Raw genomic sequence first — 11202 nt, forward strand, 5'->3', positions numbered from 1 at the left:
CCTCCGCAAACCATTGCCCATGTCATTCCTACACCTCCAGCTCCCAGAAACAAGCCAGATTTCTCGAGTTTCTGACCAAGTGGGTGTGATGTAGTGTCTCTGAAACCCTGTGGAGCCCAAAATGCTGACAGCAGGAGATGGGAGCTCCCACCCTACATCCATGGGAAAGATCAGTGAGGGGGGGACCCTGGGGGAATGGAGGGGTCTTTGAGACAAGAAAGGCCTTTTAGCCAAGGAGTGAGCAGAGAGAAATACGAACTGAGGAAAACTTTGAAATCATGCAGCCCTCATTGCTCAGGTTTTGAGGTGTCAGAGGTCTGCTAAGCTGGCGGCAGTCTGTCTCCAGCCAGGGCTAGACAGGGTTCCCAGAAAAAGGATCTATCATATGCAACAACTGGCCCTCGCCAAAGTTGTACCAGAGAGTGCAGAGGAATGAGCACCATCAGCACTGCTTAGGAGGGAGCACTTGCTGTCCCGAGGTGCCAGGGAGGGGAGGAGTAAACGCCTGCTCAGTGGGCCCCCCGGGAACTGAGTTCTTCACTGTGTGCTCTGTTTCCTCCGGCAAGGTTTTGTCTCATGTATGTAGGTAAATCCCAGTGTGCAAAGGAGTGGGAAAAAAAAAAAAGGATCTCTTGGACCTTGCTAAGTCACTTATTTCCTAGGCCATGGATGTTATTCAGGGACAGAGGCTGCAAAAGGACATCTTTAGTCATCAAACCAGGACTATGTCATTTAATCTCTGTCACAACCTGGTCGGTGTCCATTTAAAACTCATTGGGCTGTTCTTCCCTTGACATCTTCCCCCTCTGATGATTAGGGACTTCCCAGTTTCCAAACTTGGTTTATTCATAGCCCATTTGTCCTTAGGCTTTGTGCTTAAATAGCTCTTCTCCCTCTTGGGTGTTTAAAATGAATTATTGTATCCCCTTTCTACTCTCTCCACAAAATGAAGCTCAGGCATGAAGGAAGGGCAGTCACAGGCTTTGATTAGTTTGGTTTTAGATTAAGGGCACTGGCACACCAAGCTCTGGGTTAAGGTCATGATGGGTGAGCACAGCAAGGCCCACCATACCTGTTCTGCCTGGCATAGCAACAGCTGCCCCAGCCTGTAGGCAGGGTCCTGAGAAATGTCAAGGTCTAGGGCAGAGAACATGAAATAAAAACCATAAACAGCACACATATCCACTGAGTAGGAGAGCATGAGCTCAAGCTAAGCCTTTTGAGTCCTCCCACTGAGGACAGGGCAAAAGCACCTTGTCATATATGAGTGAGGCCCTGACTCCTGGGAACCATGCCTGGGAAGGTATGGGAAACCCTTGCTGGCACTTTTTTGGGGGAACTGACTAGTGTGGCAAAGTAGCTGATACCATGCAGCTAAAGGTCTTGTGTGGTGCCTACGGAGTTCATCTGCTCTGCTGCTGGACCGTGAAAATAGCTCCTCACTTCAGGGCTGAGAAAGCCTGAAAAGCTCAAGCAGGCTTAACCTTGCACTGTGTCTGCAAGCAAACCCAAGCTCACAGGGACCTGCCATGTCTCCAAGTGACATTTGCACAAATGTTGATCTCTGGATAAAACCAGTTTGATTTCCATTAGATCCTGAGATCTTGTCTCTGCTCTAGTCTCTGCTCAGAGAACTGCCGTCAGGACGCCCCTCTCTGACCATACTTTAGCAGCTGCGAAAGGTGCCTTTCAAAGAGCAGTATGACACTGAAAGTGGAGTCTTATGTTAGATGTGGCTCATGCAGCCAGTACCAATTCACTACTGGGAACTGTCAGGAGGGACTTCAATGAATCTGGGCAAAACCAGCAAAAGCAGCACTGGAAATTGTTCCTGCCATTGTTATATAGAAAGACTAAAAATCACATGCTTGTCCCTGCATGTCAGTGTGCCCATCTGTGAAACAAGTACCTGCCTCTCTGTAACGTGTTTTTGTGATTGGCATGTCCGTGAGTTAAATCCTCCTAAGTGCTACTGCTAAAAATCAGTGCTCTTTCTCTGCTGACTGTTTATGAATTGAGACCTACTTACATGGCCTCAAAAGACAAAGTAATCAGTGCACATTTTTTCCTTTTCTTTCCCTTCCTTCCTTACTTTTGCATTAACTATCTGTAGTGGAAGGCACTGCTTTAGTAGCAATGAAAACAAAAATGCCTCTTTTATTACACATATGTACAAGGCACTTGCACTGTAGACTTCTACACATACCCATCCATCCAAGTGTGCCTTGTCTCTCAACCTTAGGACTTGCTCTGTAGGAACTGAGAGATCTGATAGTTTCTGCGAACATGTCTTGTATAACATGTCTACCCAGACCAGAAAATGAGGCGCTGTCTCATGAACATGCCCATTTTCAAAGAAAATTACTGAAATCTGAGTCTGTGAAAAAAACAGCAGGGTGTTTCAAGAAAGGGTTTGGGTTTATGTTTGTACTCTACCTAGAGATGGATAGGATAAACTAGAATCACATCTCCTGGTTCCTATGAATTTCTGAGATAAACTGCACAGACCTAAACTTGTAAACCTTTTTTCTGTGTTGCATTAGAAGCAGAGAAGATTTTCTTGCTATATATTGCATGGCTCTGAACTCTCATGGGCTTCACCTGCTCTCAACAGATTTCAAGACCGTGTGGGTAGAACTATCCGAAAACTATCTGACCTTCTACCAGTTTTTCCATCCTGAGCTGCAAGCTTCAGTAATTTCACAGATGACAAGGGAAGAACGACAGGGGAGCCAGACTGAGCAAGTTTCAGCAAAGGAGAGGGTAAAGGAAGGAGTGTATTGCAGGAAGCCTGCTGTGACAGTGAGACCACCTCAACTGCTGGAGAGAGCTTCTCAAATACAGAAGGACAGCCCCTCATTATTCTTGCTACAGGATTTCTAGAAACAGGGTCTGGCCCACTGGAAGATGAAACTATCCCAGTATTTGGGAGATTCAGAGATGAGAGGGAGAAGGGGCACAGACTGAAGCATAGGAGGTTCCATCTGAATATGAGGAGAAACTTCTTTGCTTTGAGGGTGCCAGAGCACTGGAACAGGCTGCCCAGAAAGGTTGTGGAGTCTCCTTCTCTGGAGACATTCAAAACCTGTCTGGACACTTTCCTGTGCGACCTGCTTTGGGTGAACCTGCTTTAGCAAGTGGGTTGGACTAGATGATCTCAGAGGTTCCTTCCAACCCTAACCATTCTTTGGTTCTGTTATTCTGTGAAGGGAGAATGTATGAGAAGTGATGGTGTGAGACAGCATGGCAAGGGAGCTACGAAGGAGAAGAAAAGCAGAACTAATATCTCTCAACTCCACTACTTCGGTCTTTTCCTCTTTTGCCTCTTCTTCATTAAAGCTGAGACCTTTCAGGACAAGCAGTTTTTTTTTTTTTTTACTGGTCTATTAAATACTTATTGTGAAACCTCGTCTTTGGCTGTTTCATCTGCTTCAGTGTGCTCACCTCATGGGGCACACAGGGCTCTTGTGAACATCACCGTAGAGTATGAATAGCTTCTGTTAGCTCTGGAACTGCCTGGTTCAACCTCTGGCATTACCCTGTATAGAGGCTTTTCCCCAGTCAAGCTGCAGGTGCTTTTCAGTAGTCAGTGGTGCAGAGTGGAGTCATAAGAGAAAGGCAAGCAACTGGGAAGAGCCCTTGAACTTCAGCTGTGAACCAGCCTGTGCTCATGCTGTCTCTGCCCTGAGTTGTCTTGTTACAATCCTTTCTCAATCCTTTTCCATCTTAGCCAGAAAGCAGCAGGCAGCTGCATCTCTAAACATTGCTTTCACTGTTTTCCTGACAGACTAGCCCAACAGCCACCAGCTTTCCCACCCTGACCTCAGAGACTGGCACTGCCACCTTTGGGACTGTTGTCATGTACAAAGGAAGGTCCAAAGAAGCTCTTTCTGCAACCAGAGAGGCCCAGTTGTCCCTGTACCCTGTCCTCACCAGTTAGCATCCAGCAGTATAGGTGGCAGGAGCTGTCAGGACTGCTTCATGATGGTCTTCACCTTCATTTCCTTTCTACCCTGGAAAGGGACCCTGGGCTTCCTGGGAATCCAGTAACAGTTCCCAGTACACCTGGGTATGCAGAACCAAAGATCCCATGTGCTGTCTCACAGAAATATCAGACTAATGATGGCATCCCTTTTCTGGTTATAGCTGGTATGCACCTTGAACTTTTGACAGTGTCAGTCAGTCCTGCATGCTGGGATTTTGCCCTGGGAAGGAAATTTTTTTAGCTATTGGCCCTTTTCAGCCAAATTTTCTGGAGGAAAGGATCTCAAGTAGAATAAAGCTGTTACAAGTTTCATGAAGAGCAAGGAATTGGAAATGAAGAGACTGAAGTGCCCTGAAAGAAAGGTTGCCACCTCAGCTCAACCCCTGTTAGACATCAAAGGACTCAGTTGAGAAGCCTCACGTGCTCCTCACTCACAGGAGAAGACCCAGTCGGAGCTTGTTACTAACCATGAGCTGCATACTTCAAGGAAAACATGCTGGATCTCTCCTGTCCTTTTCTTGGTGTCTAAGATATTTCTTCAGGTCTTTGGAGTTATATACATTTTTTCTAAGGTGTGTGGGGAAGAAACAGAAAGGTGGATTCTTTGTGGGTTTTCTGGACTTAACATCTACTAAGCCCATTCCCTCCCATGTGCACACACACTCATATTCATCAGACAATAGGACGTAACAACACTTAACTACCCACTTCAGGTCTTTGCTTAGCTCCACATATATCTGTGTTTTGGATGAAGGCTCTCTAGTACTCCTAATGATGGAGACCAGTGCCGTTGTATGGAAAAGGGGCTAAGGACGTGATGTTTCCCAGGCTGTGGAAGCAGCACATCTCATTCTGAATCAGCAGGTAAACTGTCAGTACAGTAAGATGGAAAAATGTGAGCTGCTTCAGGAAGGAACATCTTTCTACAGGCAGCACCCTACTCTGGGAACCTCACAAGCTGGTCAGCAGGCAATAGTGAAGGCTGGAGCATTTGCCTCTTAGGTACCTCATTTCAGGCATAAAGGACCTTCATCACTCAGAGCCCTGAACCCTCTACTGAAATTAGATACATAAAGCCTTCCTGAGTGAACTTTTCCCAGGTTTGGTTGGAAGGAGAGCCCTGTCACTGCTCCTGCGCCTGCCCAGCAGCTCGCTACTCTGAGTACTTGCTCAAATTACCAGAGAGCTGGGCTCAGCTGCTGGCTGCTTCCAGTGAGAGTGACCCCAGGCAGTTCATCTCCTAGGTGAATGGCTCCATACCTCTGTCATGGAGCTGCTTCAGCCATTTCTTTCCCTCGCCCTGTCCCAGTGAACATGTGGTGGAGTCCCACATCTGGATAAGCTCTGGCAGGGGACATCGAGAGTGACCCCACAGCACAACATCTTATGGTTTAAAGTCAGGGAGGTGAACGCTGTCACAAGAGGGGTAGATTGCAACCTGGCTTGCGCAATCCTTTCACAAATGTTCCCACAGTTGAGTTAGTACAGAAATTGGGAGCACTAGCACCTTGCTGGGCTGTGTCCTATGCAGGATAGGACACATCCTCATTTTCTCTGTTGCCCTCTGAGATCCTCTTCCTGTTTGATTCTCTCAAGTGGCAGAGGCAAAGGAGTGGCTCATTCTGCATATTGCTCTTGTGCTTGGGCTGTCCGATTACTGCTACTGCAGCTCCCAGTCCAGGGGTGGTACTGTGAAACTTCAAGACGTGCACTGAATCAGCATTGCAAGTGCTTGGAAAATTTTGTGTTCAAAGTCAAAAGCGACAGCTGATGTGTGGCACAGTTAGCTAGTAGCTGAGTGTTAGTGGACTGGAGCACTACAATTGTGTAAAGTCTGCTGTGGATCTAATCCTCAATCTCTTGCCCAAGGTCACATAAGAAATCCATGGCAGAGAGGCAGTTGGAAACCAAATCACCAGCGAACTAAGCTAATGCACTCACTGCTGAATCAAATCCTGCAAAACAAAGGTTCAAGACAGCTTGTATTGTAGCCATCAGACTCTTTATATGGCTTATTGTTAACAAGGGTATAGGTGTTGTTGGGACTAAAACCGGTAGTACAAAACAAATACCTGCTTCTGCCAGGTTTCTATAAATACATATCTAGTAACTGCTTGCCACCTACTGAGCACGAAATAGCTGTCCTATTAAATAACAATGCAATTATACTAACAACCATAAAAATTTCAACTGGACTTCCAATGTTGCTTTTTCTTTTCTTTGCTTTGCCAAATGTTATTCTATCACTCACCTGGAGCAAGTGTTTCCTGATAGGTGAGTAAAATTTGGTTAGTTTTTGAATCTTTCTTGTTGTCAGGCTTGCTGAGGAGGTCCATAGACTTCAAACTTGACACTGGACTTTTTCAGGTCCCAGCCTTCAGTAAGAATATTTTCTAATTCAGTTTTTGCTGTATTCTTAGAGTTGCAATGCATTTTCTCTCTGGATCTGAATAAATAAAGCTTATGCGTTTCTTCTGTAATTCTCACTTTCTTTCCAACTGTGTCTTTTAGTTAAGAGGGAATATTTGTAAGCCCCTGGTAGGAATTAAGCACCTAACAATCCAGGCTGGATGCTGTATGATTCCCTAGATTACAGCTACGTTACAAGAAAGAATGCTACAAACCTACTTTGTCATTTTTACCATGATTTATTTTACTGAGGATTAATTAATCATTCTTTCACCAAAGAATTAACAGCACTCTTTTTTTCCAACACAGAAATGAATGGTTGCATTAATAAGCAGCTACAGACTGATACCAAGCAGGCAACCAAGTGTCAGAAAAACAAAAAGGGATTTAATGCTGCACCGACGTGGTGCTTTTGAGATGGGGAGCTAGGACGCCCGTTTGTAGCACAGTTTGGTAAAGCTTCTTGGCTGATTGCTCCTAGTGGGACAGAAAATGGGACTGAATCCAGAATATAAGGGCGATACTGGCTTGCACAGAATGAGAAAGAACGTAAAAATTTCAAGCTATGGGCTCAGGTCTGTGCTAAGATTAGGGAAAGCTCAACAGAGCTGAGTTCACATTGCTGAGGTTTGCAAGGTTACTCTCTGTTGCCTGGGTTTCTCACACGCAACCCAGAAAGACTATGGTGTCCCAGCAAACAATCCAGAAGAGCACAAAAGAGGTTTTTTTCCTGGGTTTCACAGAACCCAGGGATTAACTCAAATCCAAGTAAACAAAGCCAAAATTTTGAGCACTCAGTCCCCACCCTACACAAGATCTTTTGACTGTCCCGTCCCATGACTCCTCTCTACAGCTCCAAACAACGCTGTGATGTTGACCCCAGCCAGGACATGCTGCGACACTTACCTCCAGGACCATCTCTGTCATCTGGAACTGCTTCTGGGAGGCCTTGTCGGAGCTCACAGGCTCATGGAAGAGCAGGCACAGCATGTCGTACTTCTTCAGGGCCTGCTTGTAGTTCTTCTCATTCAGGTCGATCACTCGGTCTTTTCCATCGTAAGTTGGGAAGTTCAGTCCCTCTTCTGCCTTGCAGCAGAAAAGCAGGTAAAAACCTGCGAGGATCCAGCAAGTCGCCTTCATAGGGGAGTCCTTGGAGTGCAGCAGAGGGCAGGTAAATGTCCCTCTCCTCCTTTATTTGGGAAGAGGGGGAGACCAAAGGCTCCGGGTAAAGTTTAAACTGAGTTTCTCTTTCTGCTGCCTTCCTAGTGACCAGTCCAAATGCTGCAAGGCTGGTGGGGAGCAGTAAACTTTGCTGTCCTGGGCTCACAACAAAGAGACAGACAGGAGAAGCTGTCAGGCCAAGCCCTGGATACCTTACATAGCTGTGTCCAGCTCCCGTGTCATTAGGAACTCCATTTTTAGGAAGCAGTTGTTTCAAGCTAAAAATAAACCCTGCAATGAATAAAAAGGACAGATATGACACCATTGAGGGACTTGCTGGCACTCTGCATCATCTGAGAGAGAGGGAGTGAGCAAGAGGGAGGGAGTGCAAGATGTCGATGCTGGGAATATGCAGGCAGGATTTGTGAAGGGACAGACTTCACTTGTACAGGGAACCAAGGCACAGCCTGTCCTACTAAGGCTTAACAAAAATAGAAGGTATTTACTGCAATTTTTAATAAGGGTATCTCTCTTTGTATCCCCTTGGGCATCACAGTGATTAGGCTTTGGATAACAGATCTTAGGTTAAACAGTTTTGGAGCCTCATCTGCAGTACCAGAGGAGAAGTCTCATTTCCTCAGCAGCAAAGGAGGTGAGTGCTCCTGGGACTCCCTCCTCCTCCTTCTGCCTGGGGCATTGGCCAGACATTCAGGTTCTTTTCTGAAGCGCCTTCTCTGCTTGCAGGCTACCAGGATAATTTCTGGCCCTGGGATGTGTAATCCCAAAGCAGAGGGAAGCTTATGTTGCAACCTTCCATGCCCACAGCAGTTACCAAGTCCCATACATTTCTGGCGAGTGGTTAAAACCTTATCGTACTAAGAGGGATGAAGGGCAGGAGGCATGTACCCAGGCCAGTGTCTTGGGGAAGGAGGCAGGGCTCTCCTCAAGATGTTGAACAGATGCCACCATTGTTGCTCACCTGCCTTCCTGGGACCTGCCTCACATTCCCTCATATTGCTTCCTCTTCATTTCCTGGGACTGGTGACCTGTTGCCCCTTTCCCTGGAGCTCAGCTCTGGCGGCCACTTCCTTGCATCTCCTGCACCGGGCTGCTGGGGGAGAACAAGTTCAGTGGCACAGGCTCTCACCTCCTCCCCTCCTCTGACTGGGCTGTCACGGCTGCCCCATGACTGGCAGCGACAGGCAGGTGGAGGCAGGCCAGCTGGCTGCAGGCCAGCACCAGGGCTGACGCAGATCTGCCGGAGAAGGCACACCAAGGGGCTGGCAGAGAAGGGCTTGACAGGGGGCACGGGTCTCCTCCCCCCACCAAAGTGACGTGCAGACACGTGGCCTCCTCCTTGCACATTGCTCCATCACAGCCTTGCTCCATCCACACCAGGGAGGAGATGATGTCTCTTCATGGCGCATGCAACTCTTGCCCCAACCAGCTGTTCCCATTTAATTGTATGGCTGGGGTTATTCCAATATTTGAGGTAAAAGGTGAGCATTGTTTAGCAGTTAGAGAATCATAGAATCATTTAGGTTGGAAAAGATTTCAACCGTGAACCTAATACTGTCAAGTCCACCACTAAACCACATCCCAAGCACCACATCTACATCTCTTTTAAATACCTCCAAGACTGGTGACTCGCCCACTTCGCTGGGCAAATTATACACCCCTCCCAGATGACTTAGGAGCACACGTCCCCTCAGCTTTCACTTCCAACCTAAACAGCCCACAACATACTGACTGAAAATCCGTGGGCAACAAGTCTGTCGTATTTCCAAAGCGTCCTCTTAATTTCTGCTCATGCCTTTTCAGAAGTTCAACGTTTACCTGCCACTTGAAGTCCTAATGATGAAGCCTGAGGGATGTGGGTAGAAGCCAGAGCAAGACAGCCTCAGAAATACACCCACTACAGAGGCACCCTTCAGGGGCAGTCAGTTTTAGGGAGAGATGTGACAAACCTGGATACGTCCGATTGTTGTTAGTGAGAGACACGAGACTTGTGCCACAGTGGGTGGCAATTGCCGGCTGGGCTTCTGCTGAGCATTTAGGCTGTATAATGCACAATTGAGCTTGTGGGATGATGAAGTATACACCAGGCTGGTTGGATGCCTTTGAAGGACCCCATGGATCTGGGGTGCAGGAGCAGGCTTCTGCTGGCTTCAGGGTGTGATTTAAAGCAGGCACACGTCAGACAGGGCTGCAAAAATGAAGTGTTCACAGCTACTTCACAACTGGTTTCCCAGGCTTCTGCTCTCCTTTTGTTCTTGTAGATCTTCAGCAATTGCTCCACTTTCCTATCACTTAAGCTATTTTTGAGGCATTTTCTCTCTAGTCTGAATAACTTTTAAATCTGCCTAAGATTAGACACAATCTGATTTTCATTTTCTCCTCTTTTTGCTATCAAAAATCAAGGAACAAAAAGGCTTTTTATTCACAAAAAGTGTTACCTTGTTAGCCCCAGGCACATCTATTTTGTCTGCCCTTGGCATGACTAGCGGAGGTCTTTGATTGTTGTTAGGCTTCACCTCTGCTCTGAAGGGAATTCCTCCAGCAGAATGACACTGGCTGTTAACAGTCACCAGAGAGTCTGTCTCTTCATCTCTCCACTCAAAATCTCAATGGGACTGTTCGTGTTAAATCCAGTGGACATGTTGGGGCAGGTTCACAGCCAAGAAAAGGACAGTGTGTAGACTTCATGGATTTCACAGAATCACAGAATGTTAGGGATTTTAAGGGACCTCAAAAGATCATCTAGTCCAATCCCCCTGCCAGAGCAGGAACACCTAGATGAGGTTACACAGGAAGGCATCCAGGCGGGTTTTGAATGTCTCCAGAGTAGGAGACTCCACAACCCCCCCTGGGCAGCCTGTTCCAGTGTTCTGTTACCCTTGCTGAGAAGAAGTTTCTTCTCAAATCTAAGTGGAACCTCTTGTGTTCCAGTTTGAACCCATTACCCCTTGTCCTACCATTGGTTGTCACCGAGAAGAGCCTGGCTCCATCCTTGTGATTTGGGGAACCCGAGTTTTGTTGAAGGCCCGTTTCTATGGGACACTGACAAAAGGTTTCTCTGTGTGTCAAATCCTTCTCTGCAGGATAGGAGCACTAGCAGTTCCTCATAGGAGGGGAAGATGAGGTGGACAAAGAGCTTTTCTGTGAAATCTTGGATTTTGCATTCACAGATTCACTAGAAATACTTCATGCTATCTTTTGACATAACCCAAGGTCTCCCTGATTGCATTTACCTGCCCATGGTTGTAAAACATCTGTTTCTGTGACCAGTGTCATGCGAAGGAATGATATAGTTAGCCCTGTGTCCCGGGACATTTGTCCTTAAGTTCATTCCATAGCAAAGCTGGCATCTGTTAGTCTCTGATACAAGCTGACTGCAAGGCTCAACCTCCCAATCGTGATTCCTTAGCCATCTTTCAGCCCTGCCTCTAGAAATCATTATGATGCTCTTCCCTGGTGAACCATCCCACCATTCACCTGAAAGCTCTCTGAGAAATGAGCTGATAGGGCTGAATGTCCATCCACATGGGCAGGTGTCCACATCATTCAAATAACCTTCAGAATTGGCCCCAAACTTCAGGTGAAGAAAGAAAGAATTAAAGGAAAACTTGCTGGTGGTTTATCCACTG

The 11202-nt window shown here is 46.8% G+C and overlaps 1 protein-coding gene across 1 annotated transcript in view; it reads right to left on the reverse strand.

Moving 5' to 3' along the window:
• CASQ2 (calsequestrin 2) overlaps positions 1-7763 on the reverse strand; it is a 34348-nt gene extending 26585 nt beyond the window's left edge. Inside the window, exon 1 of the mRNA XM_065829199.2 lies at positions 7301-7763. Coding sequence (XP_065685271.1) covers positions 7301-7534 — 234 coding nt within the window. The 5' untranslated portion in view covers positions 7535-7763. The remainder of the gene's footprint in view (positions 1-7300) is intronic.
• Positions 7764-11202: the final 3439 nt, after the last annotated feature.

Source organism: Patagioenas fasciata, chromosome 1 (assembly GCF_037038585.1).
Source record: "Patagioenas fasciata isolate bPatFas1 chromosome 1, bPatFas1.hap1, whole genome shotgun sequence".
NCBI classification, from domain to species: Eukaryota; Metazoa; Chordata; class Aves; order Columbiformes; family Columbidae; genus Patagioenas; species Patagioenas fasciata.